Raw genomic sequence first — 21,823 nt, 5'->3', positions numbered from 1 at the left:
AATAATGAAAGTACTAAAGTTCAAAAGTCTCAGAAAAATGATAGTAAAGATCGCATTAGTGCAAACAAACTGAAATTATTACTCGGTGAAATAACGGAACAGTGAAAAGAGATCGAATATATTATTCAGATTTAAACTTTAAGTCAGAGACTTGTGGATCGTCTAATTCGTGTTGCCATCAGGGAAAAGTAGTGTTTCCTCCCAATGAAGAGGCCTATCCGCGAGAATTAAAAGATTTGTTGTTTGGTGAAAGTGAAATCCACATACGCGAGTAGCAGAAACACGAAGTGGGGCTGGCACATAGCACAGGCCTTTGGGGGATTGACGAGTGAAGCAAACATGGGGCAAAGCCCCCTAGTATTTCATAAATTTTTGAGGTTTTCCTCTTTGCCCCTTAGACTGCAATGTAATGTGCAAGTTTGGGAAAGGTAATTTTTTTTTAAATATATAGAAAGTGATTAAATTTAGAGCATTATTTTATATGCAAATGTATAAATAGCATGTCTGTGAAGAAATAACTTCAACTTGTAAAATACCAAACTTATCCTTTAAACTTGATTTATAATATATACATATATATATATATATATATACTTTAATGTCCAGAACCTGTCAGTGTGAGGGTGGCACTTATTAAAGTTAAGGGAATCTGGACATTGAGGCCATGACCCCCACTTCTTCATTGTGTAATAATACTGAATCTGGGGTCCGCCATTTACAGTATGTAACTCATGGGGCCCGCCTAGGGCTCCAAATAGGCTTCAACCAGTACTGGTCAGGTGTGCAAAACTAAACTCATAAAAACTGTTTCAATTATGAATAATTATTTTTATTTACTTTCATGAACACAAGAAAAAATATAATTAGAATGTTTCTATCATCCATCCATCCATCGGGGGTCACGGGGTTCTGCTGGAGCCAATCCCAGCCAACACAGGGCACAAGGCAGGGAACCAATCCCGGGCAGGGTGCCAACCCACCGCAGGACACACACAAACACACCCACACACCAAGCACACACTAGGGCCAATTTAGAATCGCCAATCCACCTAACCTGCATGTCTTTGGACTGTGGGAGGAAACCGGAGAGCCCGGAGGAAACCCACGCAGACACGGGGAGAACATGCAAACTCCACGCAGGGAGGACGCGGGAAGCGAACCCAGGTCCCCAGGTCTCCCAACTGCGAGGCAGCAGTGCTACCCACTGCGCCACCGTGCCGCCCTGAAATTTAATTTATTTTATTTAATTAATTAATATAGTTTAACAAGCAACACAATTTATTCAAGTATACAATATTGTTCTAAATTAAGTTAACATGAAAATATTTATATCAATCTAGTATTTTTAAACATATATGTAAAGAAAACAAAAACGTTTTCATTGACCTACTGTATATACAGTATAACATCTCTAGTTTTTGTCACTTCTTTGTTTTTTTGATGCAAAACTTCATTTGGTGGCCTGTCAAGCATACACTTTTTGTGGTACATCCCTATGAATCATCCAGCAGTAGTCTGCCATCATGATAACATCCAGATGTCTTTGGTACCTTCTTTCCATGTCTTTCTTATCCTGATGAAATCTTTCACCCTGCTCTTCACTCACTGCTTAAAGGTTTGAAGGGAAAAATCCCAAATACAAATCTAAAAAGAGAACTTTGAGACATGTGTTGCACCCAATTCCTAAAACTTAACAATACATTCTTCACAAATTCTTTATATTTTGGATCTTTCTTGCTACCTAAAAACATAGAAGTTAATTCTTTGAATGCTACCCAAGCCTCTCATTCCAGGTGATTCGTTCTTATCATCAGATTTGGCCTCAGAAATCAGTTTCCTAATATCAAGTTCAACAAAAATGTCCTCGTTGAATTTAGCCTCAAACAAACCCAGAAACATCAGGCACAAAAACATTAGACAGGCTCCATCTTTTCATAGTGCTTTGACAAACTGCTTTATTAAACCAAACTTAAAATGATGGGGTTAGGCAGGAACATTATATTTGGAACCACCAAGCTAGGTCTGATGACGTTTATGGCACCAAGCCGTAGCTTTTTTCTAGCTGGACACTCCTTCTAACCCAATCTCTGTTCTTGGCCCTGCTGTCCCACTCACAGAGGAAATGTGGTAATTTTGTATGACTGACTGCTGACCCAGTAGGATACACAGAACCTTCAGGCCTCCACATATGAACTAAAGAGGCTCATTGTAGTTAAATTTCTCAAAATGATTTTCATAGTTTCAAACATAGATTTTAATATTAGAAAATATTTAATTCAAACAATTTATCATTGAAATAAAATATTTATATTTAATTAATTATAGCGTGAAAGCAAAAAAAATGTATATAATTGACAGCTAATGTGTTTTGTGAAAAAATGTTACGTGATGGAGTAAAATGGTTTTTCATTTTTGAATTTAGCACCCAAAAATATACAGAAATAATCAAAACCGTTTTTTCAATGTATATTTGCAAAATTATTTTGTGGTACTTTTGTAGTGCAGTGGTTAAAGGTGCAGTTTCCGTTAAGTGTTCTGGGTTTGATCCCTGGTGCAGTTACCGTCTGAGTGCATTTCCCCTTTTGCCCGTGTGTATGTCCTCTGTATACTTCGGCTTCCATCCACTTCCTAAAGAGGTGCTTATGAGGCTAACCGTTCAATTACTTCTTGCATGTAATTTTAAAGAAACACATTCATTAAAAGTAAATATTGGAAAGCAGAGGCTGAAGACACAGTGCGTGTAATCTCAGAAGATTTGGTCAGCATATGAGTATAATGAATTTTATTTCACAAGATTTCACATTAGAAAAGCATCAGCTTCTTTTCATCTCATGACCCCAGTATCTCCTTATTAGTTTTCTAAACCCACTTTTTCATTTCATGGTCAAAGACAGCTAGAGTCTACATTAGCAGTATTCAATACAATAACTGGGATGCCAGTCTATCTCAGGGTATACGTAGACCCACTATGCCAGTCTAAAATTGCTGATCAACCAAACCTAAATGTCTTCGAGGTGTTGGTGGAAAATTAAAGAGCTTCACAGTATTGTGGTGATAAATTGTAGTATAGTTGATTGCTTCTTATTTAATGATTCTTGATTGATTTGTTTTGTCAACCCAGCTAGAAACATTGGACATAAATTGGGGACAAACCTGTGATGGTACTCCATAGCATCACTGGGATCACTTACACGCACAAACACTTTTCCTCTCTTTCTCTCTCAGAGGAGTTATCAGACTACTTAAAATTTAAGATTTTATACATGTTTAATTAATGTAGCAGGTACGATAAAAGAACAAAAAAGGATCATCAGAGTGGTTGGCTTGATTCAGCTGTTTTCCAAACTACCGCACTCTGAATCAGCACAAAACAGCTTCTACTCAAAGATGAATACAAAAGACGCATACTGCAACTCCATCTCATTAGGGTGCTTTCATGTTATTTGGGAACTTCACTGTATATTGAAAGCCTTCTACACCTTTCAGCATTCAGACTAACACAGGCTAAGAACATACTTGCCTGTAGTTCACTTAGAATTAAATATTAATACACTCATTTCAAATAATTCACAATGGAGTCAGTTGCTCTAGTACACAAAGCTGCTATATGTCCATGTCTTTGAGTATTCTTGCTGCCACAAGGGAAAGTGGTGCAAGCAGTAGAAAGAACCAGATGATCAGTGCATGAAATAAAAAAAGGAATGATTATTTTCATGAGAGAAGTACAAGATCCCTCTGCAGCAGTGATCAGAAAGCTTATAACATCTCAATGTCACTCAGTGTCAGCATTAAAATAATGTGTTTTGGATGTAAACTATATTAACTATAGATATTATTAATCTAGTATCTGGTTAAATCAATCAATGGTTTCTTACTCCTTTCTATGTTAATTAATGTTTTAATTTAATTAATGTCTTATTTTAATTTCTTATTTTGTCTTTTATTTTTCTTCTCTCCATTATGTAAAGCACTTTGAGCTACTTTTTGTATGAAAATGTGCTATATAAATAAATGTTGTTGTTGTTGTTGTTGGAAGAAGGGCAGGAATTAACCCTGGATGATGTGCCAGTCACAGGGCATACTCAGGCATACACCCAAACTCAGTTATAGAGGAACAATTTCGAATTATCAGTTAACCTCACCTGTGCCACTCTGGGTGGGATTAAACCTGGTAGACCTTGAAGAAATCCCATAGGGGGAATGTGCAGAGTCCACACAAGCAGTGCCAAGCCAGGATTGAGACCTCTGAGCTATGTGACATCAAAGCTAACACCCATATCACCATGCTACTCTGATTTAACTTTCAAAATATCATTATAGTAGACCTGCAAAATTAGTTCAAGTCATTTATAGACATGCACATTTCTTTTTCACCAATATAAGTCCCATATTGAATGGTATTTTATTATTGAGCAGACCATGTCCAGCCTGTTGTTCACATGTTCAATAATCACATCTCCAAGGCAACAACAATATCTTCAAATAGCACAAACCATGGCTCAGATGTCATTAATTTACAGACTACTATCACATTACCATCACAGAAAGGTCTACTGCACTCAGCATGTCGCTTTGACTGGTTGTCTGTTTTTTAGATATCTTAAAACATTGCTGTCATTTGTAGGAGTTTGAAAGCATTTTATCTGCCTTGGGTCTCATGGTGCATATCAACTCCAAACACAAAATTTACTTTAGCAGTACCTCTGAAAATAAAAGCAGAGGGAAAATCTTAAAAGATGCATTCAGGTAATACCTGTGTGTAGTTAAGTACAGGAGACTGACCTGCCTCTTTCCTAATCCAAGAAAGGATGGCTGCTTTACAATAAGCAAAAACCTTATTGACTTGAGTATTGATATTTGAATTAAGTATGTGTGTTTAGGTTTAAGATGACAAAGGGTAGATTGTACAATCAATGAACACAGCATTATATTTATTGAACAAGACTTCAAGAAGTTATCATGCTTTAATGGCTGTATGATGTGTCTTAAACTGCCACTAAGTACCAGTTTATAGGCTTACTTTATTGACTTACTCAGCTTTATATCAGACAACTGAATAGTGCACAGTAAATGAGATGTCTGGGATACATTGCAGTTTTATCTCTTTAGGAAAAAAAAAACTTGATATTATATTAGTATCATGTTTACAACATCCAATATGGTGTCAAATAAAGAAATGTAGTCGTTATTTATATATACGGTATAGGTTATATATGTACTGTGTGTGTGTTGAGTATCCCTAATCCAACTAGTTATATCACTAACAGCAACATAAACACCCATTATTAACTTTTTTTTTCTTAATAGAATGAGAAACAAATCTTTGTGTTATCTTATAGTAGATTATTGCATCTATTTTATTCTTAGTTTGCCTTTCCCTACCTACAGTCCTTTCCATCTACCTTTTCACCAATGTGCTGCACAGGCTGGTTTAATTCTGACAGAGGCAGTGGAAAAGATTACAAATTTTATTAAACTGAACCAACCAATACCACTGCAATTCAACGTGGAAAATGGCTACTCAACAGTACTATATCTGGACAAGCATTTTGACAGATTTCACCTTTTGCTTTCTTTCTCTAGATGGTTATACTACAGATGACATTGAATTCTACTGGCGAGGTGGTGATAACGCTGTCTCTGGTGTGGAAAGGATAGAACTTCCCCAGTTTTCTATTGTGGACTACAAACTTATCTCCAAGAATGTCGTTTTCTCTACTGGTAAGTTTTAAAAGGATCAATATCTCTAAAAATCATATATTACAATTGGTTGAAAAGAATCCAAGAACCACCACAGAACTTCAAAAAGACAATTTTCATCTTTTAGAATGCTTTGTGAACCCCTGCTAACCCAAGGCAGGACTTTACAGTGTTTCCAAGACTTCACAAATTTTCTTGAGGTCTGTGGGTTAGAACCAGGATCTTCAAGGACTTAAAAATTAAGTGTATAATGATAATTACATGCATAACAAAACCTTCTCAAACATGTTTCATTCAGTATTTTAAACAGACATGCACAAAACATATATTTATGCTTGGGGGCTGCCCAATTTAGATCACAGATTTTTATTCAGTTTTATGATTTTGTGTTTAGGCAGCTATTTCTTGGTTGATGTCGAAGTATTCTTAGGATCATTGTCACAATAGCAATTCTATCTGTGAACAAGTCACAGCTTTGTGGTAAAGGCTACCTTGTTTTTTAATAAAACATCCTAACACGTGTATAGCTTGTAATATTATTAGTCCTAACAAAGGCATATTTTAATCATATTTCACAGTGAGCATCAGAATCTTTTTTTGTTAAATGTACTGATGAAGTGAATGGTCAAAGAGTTAAGTGCTATATTTATTTGCTTTTGTATATGTTCCTTATTTGTGATGATCAACATTATTTTGTCATGCTTGGTTACTTATAAATGTTAAAGAGGACATTCAAAAAATATTTTAGGACTGTTTAGGGTCACTTTGTGCTTAAAAACAGAAAAACAGAATTTCCTAGGATCCAATTTAGTTCAATCTTAATTGGGTTCTGATGTTTAAAAATTTGATCTCAAACAGTTGTTCTCTTCATATGTATACATGTCACTAAAACACATCCACACATCGGGGGACTCAAAGATATAATGATAACATAATCTCTGAAAGGAGTAAGTTTGTCACAGAACCCTGAACTTGACATTTCATTCCCATTTCAATACTTCCTATTATAATGTACCTCATATAGAGACAGTAAAAAAATCAAATTAAATTTAAAAACTTCAAAATAAAATGAAAACCTTTACTGCCTAAAAATACATTACCCCAGTTGTCATCACACTGTTGCATTATTTATATGTGTGGTCCTTAGTAATACAAGATCTTGATCTGCACATATCTTTGCATCTTATATATAAATGTGTATGCGTGGAAGTGTGTGTGTCTGTCCAAGCCAGAAGTGAGAGGTGGAGTCGGGATAAGGGCTCCACCTTCGAGGAAACAGAAAACTCACTTAGCTGCTAATACACAAGCAATTAAAGCACATCTGCAAAACGAAACCTCTGAAGAAAGACAAAGTTGCTTAGCCGCTAACATCGGCAAAACGGTATCCCTTTTACTTTTCCTCCCACCACTAATACACAAGCAAGGCAAACACGTCTGCAAAAACGAAGAAAGACAAACTTGCTTATCCGTTTACATTGGCAAAACGGTATCCCTTTTACTTTTCCTCCCGCCGCTAATGCACAAGCGAGGCGAGCACATCGGCAAAATGAATCTTCCTAGGAGAGAGACGCCCAGAGTAGTTCCTTTCAATTACCTGACATCTCTACATTTCAATTTTTTCTCTGATAATTTCAATAGTTTCTAGGACCCCGGGCTTTTTACAGCACAGGCTTACACAGCTAGTTTTTTATAATCTTCTTCTAGTGTTTTCTTATGCTGGTGGTCTATATGTCCTGAAGATGTGATGATAGGTCTAAGTGTGAGAATTTTACTACAAATGTCCTGGACTAGTTTTGTTAGGAACCCCAGTACCAATTGAATTCTAAGCTCTATTTTGAAAAATGATCTGTCAGTGAACTCTACATATTGCTCCCATCCCCACTTCCTCTGTATTTTATGTTGTGTTATTCCCTATTCAAAAGTAAAACTTGATTTTATGCTTCATTCACAGTGGTTAATAATTTATTTTTCAGTACTGTAATATTATAAGACATAAGATAGTTGTGATTTCTAAAGGAGCCTCAATGGAGTTAAAGAGAGAAAACTGTGTACTGTGTAGAGAATACTACACTGTATGGGGGTGAGATGTAGACAGCAAGTCAGGGCATGAAGCAAAGCTACAAAGAGCAGAGATGAGAATGGTCAGGTGGATGTGTGGAGTGTCAAGGAGTGAGTGGAAGAATACTTAATTAAAAGAAAGAAAATGGTGCAGAGGTGATATGTGTTCTGCTGAGGTGGCCTGGAAATGTGGATGGATGATACTACAGGCTGCAGGAAGACCTTTGTGTTTGTTCACTAATCCTGGAACAATTTTTCCATCTTTTTTTCCATCCCTGTTAATATTATTATGTTTGTATTTTGCACATTTTGCACTAAATGTTCATTTGTGTCATGATTTGTTTATTTTTATCATTATAACGAGAAAATAATTTCAGCTCCACTTTGTAAAGATTGGAATGGCTGCAGTCATACCGTTTTCCTGTTGCCTGAAGGATTGCTATCATGTGGCAAATTCTACATTTGACATTAGATGGGTGTTGGCTGTAAATAATGCCGATGTGTAATGGACAAATCAATTTATGTGCTTGAGTTGGAATTTTATGCAATTAGTTAGCTATTTTGTTTCCTAGTTTTTGTGCTAAGCCTTTGTTTGCTAGTAATTTTGACCTCCTAGTTAGTGAATCCCCTGCTAATCCATTCTACACTAAATTCCTGTACTGGATTTTACCATCTTGGAATGGAAATTGGAGACAAAAATGCCTTCCTTATAGAACAGACTTGGTATGAATATGCCATTTCTGTTAGTTTTTCAGAGAAGGCTTTGTGTGCCACTGAACGCCTAAGCAAAAAGGACTGGGCATACTACTCTTTACACACTCTTTCACTTAAAGAATACAAGTATGGGGATATTCTTTATGTGTTTTAGATATTTGTTTCACATTGTGAAGAGGTGTTTGTTTTTTATCTACCCAGTAAACCATCCCATTAAAATATATAAGAAAACATAAGCCCTTCATTGGTATTACAGTGCAGCTTCATATCAATGTTTGGCCATTTTAGTTGTGCACTATAAGCTGTAAATATAAGAATAATTTGTGACCCTAATTTGGCTCTGTATAAATGTGTACGTGTGCAAAGTGCTGTCGTAATGGTCACCAACTCTCCACAACCCTGAACTGGATAAAGTGGTTACACAATGAATGGATGGGGCAATACAGGCACTCATCTTTACTATTTGTAATAAATCTTTTGAATGTCATCTTGCATCCTAACTTTGTAAATATAATTGCTTGCACAGATCAGAAAAAAAATGAAATTTTGGTGACAACATGCTTTGCAGTTTCACAGAGGCGAACATAAGCACCAGTCAAAGTGTGAATGTCCTTCCGAATATAGTAAAAATAGAGCTAGCATTCATCAAGCATGTTAAAAAAGTTAGGTGTTAAAGAGCTATCACTTAGAAAGATTATAACCTACTGAACACAAGGACATATAACCCCAAACTGTCATCAGTGTCAAGTATAAACTGTTTTAAACTGTGAAAAATTGCATACAGTGTGTGGCAGTCAGCTTAGATAATAGACATACACCACAAACTGGAGACCTAATTTAATCTCTTCTGTGGTTTCAACACAGTTGTCGTAACATAATGCTTTGTTACAAAGATGCAAAACTCTAGTGGCTTGCTCCTGTTTGTTTATTCATTTAATAAAGTATTAATCCTATTGAGTCTTAATGTGGCTTCGTCAATTTGGGGACTAGCCTGAGTGAAATACTCTAACACAGTAATCATCTCAGCAAGTACTGCCAATAATCCCTTAAATATAGTAATGGATGTTTATTTATTTTATATATATATATATATATATATATATATATATATATATACAGTATATATATATATATATATAAAACTAAAGTTATATGAATAACTTTGTTACACTTCAAGTAAAAAATATCAGAGGTATACACAGTATCGCTCATCTAAGCATTTTTCAAATAATTTTTAAAAGTCTTTTGTTAGAAACTTATTTTCTAAAGAAGGCCCTTGCAAGGTGCTGAAAGTAATAACATTTCCCCTTTCGATTTGCATAATCCTTATGGAACTGCTTATTGCTAGCTTTAAATTTTGTTGTGTATAGCAGTTTTTAATTGCAAAGTGCATGAATTATATTCTGAGAGGCACATTGGCACAGATTTTCTCAAGGTAATTCCAACCAGATCCAAAGTCTTTTAGGTTAAAAAATGTACAAATCATATTTGGCCAGTGAAGGTCAGTGTGGTTATATGTAGAGTGCCATGTTGCAGACAGGCATACCCCTCTGGTTTAACTCCTGCCTTGCACCAGGTTAGGCTTTTAGCGCCCCTGCACTAGACAACAAATACATGAATGAATTTGATATGCAATCTTCATCATCTTATATATGTCAGTAATATTGAGCCCAGAAGAAAACCTATTTTAAATTAATGAATTAGATCTTCTCGCCTCCATATTTATTTATCTTTATGTGTAAATCATCCAAATTATCCATTAAGGACTTTGCTTAAATCAGCTATTAGAACAGACAATATTTGCTCCAGTAAACTAGTTGACATGACTACGTAGCAGAGTTGACTTAGTTATTTCTTTTTCATTTGCTCACATGTGAAAATTAATTTATAATTTTTATTAATTTAATAACACTTTTTGTTTTTCTCAGGATCATATCCCCGGCTTTCCCTCAGCTTCAAACTAAAGAGGAACATTGGTTATTTCATCCTGCAGACATACATGCCTTCAATCCTTATCACAATCCTCTCCTGGGTTTCTTTCTGGATTAACTATGATGCTTCAGCTGCCAGAGTTGCTTTAGGTAAGAGGAGTCAGGGAAGTGGACTTTCTTTTCTTTAGGAATTCATTTTTTAATGCACAATAATCATAATGTACATACTATGAACTGTTTCTTTGTTGCATGAGAAGGGCAAATAAAATTGAAATGGGAACTTATAATCAAATTAGGAGAAAATCATTTATTTCAATTCACAGATTTTTAAAACCAATGTGCTTTCATTTGAAAATATGCAAAAAGTCAGAAACTTGGTACTGACAAAGTGTATTAAAGAAATGACTGCTACACTAAGCAAGTATAAATAAACCAAAAGTAGGTTAACTTGGTATGGAGGGCTAACCTGTGATTCACAAGAAGCCTGGGTTGAAATTCTGGTTCGTTCATTTTCTTCATGGATGGCGTACATTCTCTGCATTTCCTTAGGAGTTTTTCTATGGTTAGACAAATTCCCCCTACATACCAAATACAGTGTCAAAGTTTGGTCATGATGTACAAATTGCTTCTCCAATGTTGTCATGCTTTTCTAATGTTACATGTAACTAAAGATGATGGTGGAATAAGGTCAAACAAACTATGGCTTCTAATGAAAAAAGTTGATGTAGGCAATAAATGAATAGATACTGTAGACAGCTTCTTCATTGTTATTTTATCGTAAAAAATATTCAGCAGAAAATTGAATATTCATAAAATGAAGTATATTTGCACTGTATATCCATGGAATGCTATTCTTTGTGTTTGTTTTTGAGGTATCACGACTGTCCTGACCATGACAACAATTAACACTCACTTACGAGAGACTCTTCCCAAGATTCCCTATGTCAAAGCCATTGATATGTACCTGATGGGTTGCTTTGTCTTTGTATTCCTTGCTCTGCTGGAATACGCTTTAGTAAACTACATTTTCTTTGGGCGAGGGCCACAACGTCAAAAGAAGGCTGCAGAAAAAGCTGCTACAGCTAATAACGAAAAGATGAGAATGGAGGCTAACAAGGTAGGAGCCAATGGCCATACTTGGTGACCTTTGTGAATTAAAAAAAAGGCAGAATACTATCTCAATGATGAGTCTTAAGAAAATGTGAATTAAAGGAATTCATTTTTTAGTAGCTGATAACATCAACTGCAATCACATGAGTTTACTATGACATTCTTGTCTAGGTATCCTAATTGCTAAGATTGTAAAAGTTGTAATTATGTATGTTTTATTTTATTCTATAAAAAGCATGTATAAGATTGGAAGATTTTTCAAATATAAGATATTTCTATTTTTAATTAACTTGTTAACTCACAAGAAACAGTTTTTTTGATTACATTTGGTTAACGTTTTGTATTTCCCAATATTTATTAATGATACTTTGATTATATTTATACATTTTCAGAATTTTTTTTTGTTTAATTGTTATATTTACCAGGGTCGCTAGTCCAGTCCTTGAGAACCACGGTGTCTACAAGATTTTAACTCAAGCAAAGCTGTCATATGGTCCGTTCACCCTGTAAAATTCCAATATTTTGGACTTCTACATTCAGATAAGAGCACAGATTCTGTTTCATGTCCAGTTAAGCACAGCCACATTATATGCAAGTTTCTTTGCTGTTCTCTTCTAACTCCAGTAACACTTGATCATTGCTTACAGTCAGTTGTAGTTACTAATATTTAAATGTGACAAATAATTCCCCAAGAATAAGCTGTCACATAAGACAGATTACTGATCTTCAAGTGTCAGCATGATGCTAAATTTTTATTAACAAAATCATAGCTGAAGTAAACTGAAAAAAATCTTTTATCTTCTGTGAAACACCAAATCTTAGTCAAAGCCATTTTGCATTTTACTTCTTTTAGTTCTTTGGTTTCTTCTGTATGTTCCCCAAGATGATGTTCACCTTAATGACTTTCACATCTCAGCAGTAAGGTCAATTCATTCCATAGTCCTGATGATATTACTGACAAGCAATTTCTGAATTCCAAAGTTAAAGATATACAAACAACAAATTGAAATCGCCATATAAATAATTAATAAAACAAGCACCATTATGTAAAAAAGTTAAACAAAACAAAATTAAAAATTATCTTAGAATTATCTGTTGGAACTGAAATTCAGAAATGATTATGAAATTCCTTTACAGACCTATATTCTAACCCAGTTCAAAAATGATTCATTGCTGCTAAGACACTGTAAATACTATATATAACTTATACATTATGTAGTGTAGACTATTATAAAAACATGTTATTACACATCTTTAAAATATTTAGCAACAGGCAAGCTATAGCTGAGGGTCAGTGAATATAACAATTTAACAGTAGTTGAAACTTGAGTGAGAATTAGAAGACACTGTAGGTCTCAAGGACAGGAGTGGAGAAGTACCTGACTTTGTGAGCTAATGACAATATAAACTTATATTTTGAAGGCAACTGACTCTGTGAGCACAACTGCTGAACACTGAATAACCAAATTTCTTACTAACCCTCTGAGATTTTTTTTTATCATAAGGAGGAAATTACTTCTAAGCACAACAGTGTTATTTTTGATGATATCATGCAGAATGTTTCAGTCCTTATCCTGGGATGACTGGGGAAGACTCTTAAGATTTTTTTAAAGAGAATTATAGAATTATTTAGCCCCTCCAAACATAAAAACAATGGTACAGTGGTGTAGTGTCTTTCCTTATGGATCCTTACAGCCATTCTCTCAGTATGCATAATTATTCTGGTAATGTCATCCATGACAAATTGGTCCAAGGGAGACACTTGATACAACATAATCCAAAGTAGTTAATATGTTGGTTATCAAAACCAAGATACCAGGATTTAAGCCTGGAGAGGTTGTTTTTTTGGCAAATGTCTTCTGCTAGTGCTTGTTATCCTTTAATCATCAGACTAGACTTGTTCATAAAACTAACTGACTAATACATGTGTTGTTCTAACTAATTAAAAAGCTAATTGAATGTAAGAAGTTTTACAAATGAGAGGAGATCATTCAGTCCATCAGGGTCATATATCTAATAGCTAAGCTGTCCCAGTATATTATCCAAACACTTCTTAAAGGTTGTCAAGGTTCCTGCTTCAACTACATGTCTCAGTAATTGTTAACAGATTCCCTCAACTCATTGTATAAAGAAGTGCTTCCCAGCTTCAGACTTAAATGCATTTCCCCTTAATTTCCACTGGTGTTCTTAGGCTGCCCTCAATTCCCCCTTAAGTTAAAATAATTGCGCTGGAATGCTTTATCAATGCCTTTAAGGATTTTAAAGACCTGGATTAGGTCTAAACAAGTTTAATTCTTTTGAGTTTGTCAGAGTGTGACATGTCCTGAAGTCCCAAGATACACTCGGTTGCTTTCCTCTGCACACCTTGAAGTGCAAGAGTGGTGACCAGAACTGCACACAATACTCCAGATGCAATGTCACTAGTGCATTGATTTATATTCAACAGTTTTTATGATATAACCTAACACTATGTTTGTGTCAACATAAACCCATAAATCTCTTTTTTGAAGTTGCTTCCTGTAGGACATTGTCTTCCATTTTGAATTTATAATTGATGTTCCTTTTACCCATGTGTAGCACTTTACACTTTTCTATAATAAAGAGCATTTTCTAAGTGTTTTCCCAGTTCTAAAGCTTGTCCAAGTCTTTATGAATTATTTTTGTTGCTTCCTCAGTGTCTGCTATTCCTCCAATTTTAGTGTCATCTGTGAATTTCACAAGTTTACTAACTGTACTGGAATCAATCTCATTAATATAAATCAGAAAAAAGTAACAACCCAGAGACAGACCCTGAGAGACTCCACTGATGACCTCACTCCACATGGTGGATTCTCTTCTTATCTGTACTCTTTGTCTTGTGATAAGTATGACACAGGTACATCAAAAAGGTTTGGGGCAGCCACCCATATATTATGCCCTGGCTGCAAAATATTAATTTTTTAAGAGTTGTGTTCAAGTTGAAGTCCAAAACAGAAATGATTGGCTGGATAAGATGGCAGCTTTAATGGCCGTGACAGAAAGTGACGTTCTCTGGACCGGAGGCGGAAGAGATGTTTCCGGGACCGGAAGTGAAGTCATCCGGAGTGCTGGGACCGGAAGTGATGTCATCAGAAGCATAGGCACCTAGTGGGATTTCCTGAGGATAGTCTGCAGAGGATGGAGAGACAGAGAGAGTTAGTGCAGCTCGCCACCCCCTGGTCTGGCATGGTATTACTATTATTTAAGCCCTTTAGTTGCCTCTCATGCGCACGTGTGTAACGTGTGTCTCCTGTCAGTAGGCCAACTTGAGATCCATATTTGTAGGTTACCTTTGATGTCCACAGCTTCTATTTTCAGAATTAATCTTCATTGTGGGAGTGTATCAAAGGCTTTTTGAAAATCTAAGTAAAACATGTAATTTTCTTTGTTTTTGTCAACTATTGCAGTTACCTGTTCTGAAACTCTGAAAGATTGCTTTAGCAGGATCTTCCTCTTATGCACCCATGCTGGCTTTTATTTAGTATATTATTTTCATATACAGAGAGAGAGAGAAGTTGGGAGCGTGCACTGATACAGCGCATTGCCGCACCCACCACAGAATGAACCAACTCAGGATGCCAAATTAGGACCCAAGTATAGCCGTGCAACAGGTGACACCTCAGCACTACGCTATTTTGAATGGAATGGAATAGTATGAAGTTTAGGTACTGTGGGGAACAGCCCGGACACAGACAGGTAGACATCATTTTGTAACCAACACACGTTTATTTACAGTCTATTATGTACAGTCTTACATGCCACACGACCCCAAACTCCCCCAAAGTCCAGGCCCCTTTTATTAGCACCCGGATGTGCTCCAGGTGTGTTCCGGCAATCTCCCATGAACACGCCCCAGTGTGGCGGAAGTGCCGGCTGCGTTCCCGGAAGCACTCCACGTGTCCCCACTCATCTTCCCCCCAGCACTTCCGCCACACCTGGAAGTCCAGGGTTCTCCAGGCATGGGGGTGCCCCCTGGCGATGACCACGGGCCCCTACAGGGTTGAGCTTCCCAGCTCTGTACCCGTGGCCCCCAAAGGAACCAGGGCGGTCGCCCCCTCGTGGTCTGGAGGAGGCATGAGCCCTCCTCCTGTCTTCCTGGGCGTCCCAGCTGGGTGCCACAGAACTTTTGTAATTTATTTCAAATAACTGTTTCTATATTTTTTTTTTGATTTGTTGGTCTGGATCCATGGAAATTACTAGGATCCATGAATTGGTTCAGTACATTCGTACTAATAAGTACAGAGTAGCTGTTATGTTCTTGGCCTAAAATATGTTTTTTTATAGGTCAGGTGGTCTGGAGAAAAGCAGTGGAAACTGGTATTATATCTAAATACATTTTTATGAAAGAAAAGCTACATTTAAAGACAAACTTACAACCATAAACATCATGCACATGCCTGTCTGTCCAGCAGAGGTGTAATACACTATTCTGAAGCCAGTTATGCTCAAGATGGGTCAAAGACATTCACTGGATCTTTTTAATCCTCGCAGAATCAGCACTGCCACACGTCAATTACAGAAATCACCTGACTGTGGGTACAATTTTTTAAAATGAGGTTCCTTCTCAGAGTGCTGCTTCCTGTCATCAACATCAGAAAAAGCATCTTGAGAGCCTGGAAGGTCCTCAAAGTTTTGGAATCTTCCAGGGGAGTGTTTTTGGAAAAATGCTATGAAGACTATGTTTCTCAGTAGGCTTGTAAAAACTCTGAGTTGCTCAAAAGAAACTAGAAACTGTTGTTTTGAACATAGCAGTCTGGTCTGGCCTGCTCAGCCTATGACCAACATAACCCTCACGAGGATCAGCAGAAGGTAAATTAAGTGAGAGAGATGAGGTTTATTCAGTTTGCTTTTCATTTTGCATGTTATCTTGATCACTTCTTTTATTTTTTCTCCAAACATTCATTGTGTTATTCTGGTGGCTTTTCGTAGATATAAGAAAGAAGAAAAATCTTAACATGATAGTTGACAAGGATGAATAAAATTGTCTCTTACTATTCATTAAAAAAGAGCCTGTTTCAGAAAAGCAAAGCACACACTGGAACATTTTCTTCTAGTATAAACAGTGTAGAAATTGGAAACATGAACTGAAAGTACTCACTTGGGAACCAGAATGCTTAAGTAATGTGAGATATAAGAATTGCAAGGAGAGTACAAAATTATAAAAAAAATATGATTCCTTACAGAGGTAGATCTTTGTTTCTTTAAATCTTGCAAAGACAAAATCCTACTAGACCATACATTATTGAATAGGGGTGATTCCAGGCATTTTTGCAAATTCAGAAGTAGTAAAGCCTTGGGTACTTTAGTAGCTACCAACACATTGGCCCGAGGCTACTGCAAATCTGAAAAACACAGAAAAAACAAAAATGAGATAATCCGCAAACCAATGTTCCAATTAGTAAACCCTTTCTCCCTTAACTCATCTTGGAAACAGTGGGATAATTATAAGGATATATAAAAAATACATTGTAGTCAGATGGTGACAGAAACAAAAGCAAACAGGATAAAATGTCTCCAAAAAGACCCAAAAACTAGGCCACCCTAGACATAGGCCTCACCTCAGGCAGTCTGACCCTAAACTCAATAGGCAGGCTTTGGCCTGCAAAGGGCCAAAATTGGGACCATTTAAAGTTCAAAAATATATTTAAATTCTCCAGAAACACAAAAATACTCAAAACATCCATGAAGGAAGATGAAACCATAAAACCATTGGCTTTGAAGGACAAAGCCAATGCAAAATATTTAAAAATGAAGAATTTACTTCCATAAACAAAAAAGAGCACAAAATAGTGTAATTATAATCCCAAAAAGCTGTGCTTGAAACCCAGTGCAAACAATTCTAATTTGTAATCTAAGAAACAGAAACCAAAAAGAAATTGAAAATACACAGTAAATCAGGAAATATCAATGTAATAGTTACAGTGACCTTTTCTCCACCAATCTCAATGAACCTTTGGGAGATTCACTCTCCAGCCTGAAGAGTCTGAAGGCGGTCACTCAGCAAATACATAAAGGTCAGCTCTCTGTTGGAGATCCACATCCACAGAAAAGAAGAAATGCATTCCAACTTGCATATGCAAAATGTAAATACTAAAATAACAATACAGAAAATCCTTGATTACCCATCAGGGGTTTGGACAGAGGCCGTGATGGTCAAGAGAAAAGACAGATAACAGAATAGCTACTTCAAAAATGATATACAGTAGATTACTTTAGTGAGTAGTCATTTTTATTTACAAAACAAAATGATATTAAAAAAATATAATATAGTTCTAACAAAATTAATTAATTCATATAATATTGTAATGGCCAGTGTAATAAACAAATACAATTCAGAGGTACTGCAGTTTTCTATATTTTACTTGGAGCCTTTGTTCTGTAACAAACGGTGCCCAGTCTTATACGCCATTATCTGGTTTATGGAGTACACCTCCGAAACAATAAAAGGAAGCTTACCCTAACAATCAGTTTATCTCCCGCCACTTACATTCCTTTTTCTCTATAACTCCTACTTATTGTCTCCTGACTCCTTACTCAAAAACCTCCTTATGCCGCACGTTCCTTTTTCTCATAACTTCTCCTTTCACTCATCTCCTAAGTGGTGTGTCAGAACAGAAGCCTTTCACGCAGTCCGATCACTTATAGCATTCATTCTACCCTTTCTACTCCCGTACAGCGCATCACAAGCTGTAATATAATAACAATATATTAACAAAACCTAATATAACAGAATTTAGAAAGATAATTACAACACAGAAGAACATTAACATTAATACAGAATAACATTACCATCATTTTTGACACATTTTTCAATTTGTTGGCATCACACTTTATATCATTAACTGTTCCTCCTACTCCATAAATTGAAGCAATACTTGAAACACTTTTGCCATTTCGTAACTGTTTAATAATTTCAATTTTTGTGACAATTCCAATGCTACACGGATACGTTTATCAGCCATAACAATGTATAGTAGATTAATTATAACAAAAGAGAAAAGTTATGCTATTAAAATTGAAGGTATGAAACTGACGCTGTGGTGCTGGGGAAGAACACTACGTGCTGCCGCCAGGGAAAGCTGTTTAAATGTGCAAAGCTCGCAGCATACTGTACAGCAGTAGTAGTACAGTAATTGGCATGCGCAATGTTTTTCTTTTTTGTTTTTTTATTCTTTTATTGACGGTTAATGGAGACTGATGGTTAATTGAGTAACGGATAATCAAGGTTTTACTGTATTAACAATAATAATAATTTAAAAATTACCAAAACAACAAAAAGATAGAATAAATTTCAGTCAGAGAACAAACACATGCTGTAACATAACACATAAGGTGGTTAAACTTAGTTTAAGAGGACAAAATGGATGGAGGTTCATAGTTGAGTCAATCCACCAGTCAGTGGTTAATTGAAGGCAGTGATGAAATCTCTTTCCTAATTACATTTTTTAAAAAATATTTCTGTATTAAAAAAAACCAAAACAACCTTAGTGCTATTTTTAATCTGTCTTCAAAATATCAATAAACATTTCTACTGTATTAATGTTGAATTTCATATTGCTAAACTGCATTTACTATTTTTTCTTTTAGGTCTTTTTTGTGTGTGTATCTTCAACATGCAGACACCAGTGTGAAAGCATTAATTTCTTCATTCATTCATTTTTTATTTGATATTGCTTCAAGAACGTAACATAGTATACAATCAAGCAGATGAAATTTGCATAACTTAGACAATTAACTTCAAAATCAATCTTGAGAAAGAAAAAATTCCAGAACATAAAAGAAATGAAGAAAACATAGAAAAAACAAACTATTACAGAACAAGAATTCAAGTCATTCTTTTTCTTCATATAATCTTATAAAACATACTGTAGATATATACTGTAATTAGTAAAAGAGTAGTGTCCTTATATAAAATAGTGTATTGCAAGTTTTTAAAGATGAGTCTGATGATAAGGTCAGATGGCAAGGTGGACAGAAAAAAACTTGAGGCTTTATGCCTCAAGAACCAAGTTACCCAAACTATTTTATAACATTTCAGTAATTATTTACCACTCTGATGCTGATCTTTCTGATCATAAAATAGGTAATTACGACAGCAAATGACGAGAAGAATTCATAATTAATTGCAGAATTATGGCATTTGACATAATTCTCGAGATATTATCAAAAATTCATTTGAGGGTTCCTCTAGAGGGCCTCTTTCTCTTGCACTGCTTGGCTCAAAAACTAATCGGCACATTGTCATGTCATAACAGGTTTCACATTTGGTATTTTTCCGTTTTAGCTCTAGACCTTCCTCAAGAAACTGTGACACATAGACACAAACACACAGACAGACACACACCTATCATCAAGATATTTATGTTTTCAGTATCAGGGTTCCCTAAAACTTTGAGATCCATTGAAAACCAGATATCGAAATTTTTGACGAATCTAAAGTTTTCACTCCTCCCCATAAACGATAGGTTATGGTGGGGGAGAACGCAAAGCAAAAAAAAAAAAAAAACTTCACTTAAGTTTGAGAAAGAAAACAAAAATCTGCAGGAGTTTTAAGGCCATACGACTGCCCAGCCCTCACTGGGCTTTCTACCTTACATAAATTGACTTAAATCTTTCCCCACTGTTTCCAGGTTTCGTCCCAGATGATTTGATGAAATCAGTCTCATGGATAGCTACAGCACCCGTATCACATGCAGGTGGACTGAGCCTTGGTCAGGTGGTGGTAGCATAAAATGTCACCACAGAAGAGTCGGGAAATAAAGCAGAGAAAAGCAGAGCTTAATAAAAATTGCAAATCCCTGAAGAATATGATAATTCTATGCCTATATATTCTATTAAGAGTACAACTAAAATGTAGCTAAATGAGGATTTAGCAGTTTTGTTCCACAGTATTAGACTGTTGTATCTCTATTGGTAGAGTTTTGGTGCATAACAGTAAAAGGCCGCCTCACCTCTTCTTTTTAGCTTGGCTCTTGGAATAATAAGCAGACCACCATAATTAGATCTAAGTTTATGACTTGGAGTGTACGGGGACAGGTACTCCAAAATATAGGAAGGAGGTAAAATTATTTAAGGCTGTATATACCATTCATAGCATTTTAAAGTCAATTCTAAATGACACCTGTAATCAATGTAACTACACTAAAACTGGTGAGATGTGCTGGCTGCTGCATTCTGCACTAATTGCAACCTATTGATGTCTTTTTTAGGCAGTCCTGTTAGGATTGCATTACCGTAATCTAGTTGACTTTAAAACAAAAGTATGTCTTGCAGTGTACTAAGAATTTTAACATGGAGAATAATGTGGCAACTATGCCAGGGCACACTTAAGTATGTGTATGCTGTACCTTCTGTGAAGAAATGAAACAAGAGAAACAGATTAAAGGTTGGGGAACCGACCCCATATAATGTGGTTGAGTCGATCTGACTTTCTCGACTATTGCCACGGTCAAAAAGTTAAAAATAAAACAGTTGACAACAAAAAAAACAGTTCCAATGAGTCTTTTATAGGTCAGTAGGCAGACGTAAACAATCAAAGGAAATTGAAATGACGTGGGAAGTAAGGGACGGAGGTGACATCATTAGGTGGAGACCATGAATGAGAAAAATGGAAGAGGACTGGAAGTGTAGTCATCTCTCTCCGCAATTGTATGTGGAAGTGGAGCTTTCTTCGGACGACGTTTTTGGAACTGATGCTGGTATTTATTCCTCTTGTTTTCTGGTGAGGAAAAGAGAAAGGCATTAATACTTTGTCTCATTCCCCCATCTTGTTTTCTTTCGTGCACCATCAGGCATTCTGGCTGTTCCCTAATCGCGTGTGTGTGACCCTACACTTACTTACACTACATGAGTCGTTGATTAACTGAGCCTGCACATCTTTGGGATATCTGAACACTGGGTAGAAATACTCTCACTGATGTCTGCTCTTTTAACTTTTTTCTCACATTGGTACCTTTGAAGAAAGAGTGGCTTTGCTTAAACGTAAGAAATTAAAGTTTAAAGAGATGTGAGCTGGGGGGCTGATCGCACCCCTACAGATTAAAAAACGCTGAAAGACTACCTTCACATTGCTCCCTTGCTTGCTGGGCTTACTTGCGGCCGATCTATCACGCGATCCACACGGTACTTTGCATACTTAAAAGTCCGAACAGCACCTGTCGATTTTTGATTGTTTGCTTTTCTCTCTCTCTGACCTTCCCAGCTCCTGTCGCGCACTCCTTTGAAGAGGAAGACATGTTTGCATTCTTTTAATTGTGAGACGGAACTGTCATCTCCGTCTTGTCAAGGAGCAC

The 21,823-nt window shown here is 36.1% G+C and overlaps 1 protein-coding gene across 2 annotated transcripts in view; it reads left to right on the top strand.

Annotated features, from left to right (window-relative positions):
* Positions 1-21,823, top strand: part of LOC114660203 (gamma-aminobutyric acid receptor subunit beta-2) — a 326,416-nt gene that overhangs the window by 293,417 nt on the left and 11,176 nt on the right. For both annotated transcript variants that reach the window (XM_028812740.2, XM_028812739.2), the window contains exons 6-8: positions 5,584-5,721; positions 10,401-10,553; positions 11,276-11,520. In XM_028812740.2, coding sequence (XP_028668573.1) covers positions 5,584-5,721; positions 10,401-10,553; positions 11,276-11,520 — 536 coding nt within the window. The remainder of the gene's footprint in view (positions 1-5,583; positions 5,722-10,400; positions 10,554-11,275; positions 11,521-21,823) is intronic.

This window comes from Erpetoichthys calabaricus, chromosome 11 (genome assembly GCF_900747795.2).
Source record: "Erpetoichthys calabaricus chromosome 11, fErpCal1.3, whole genome shotgun sequence".
Classification (NCBI taxonomy): domain Eukaryota; kingdom Metazoa; phylum Chordata; class Cladistia; order Polypteriformes; family Polypteridae; genus Erpetoichthys; species Erpetoichthys calabaricus.
This window is presented reverse-complemented; position numbering and strand designations above follow the sequence as displayed.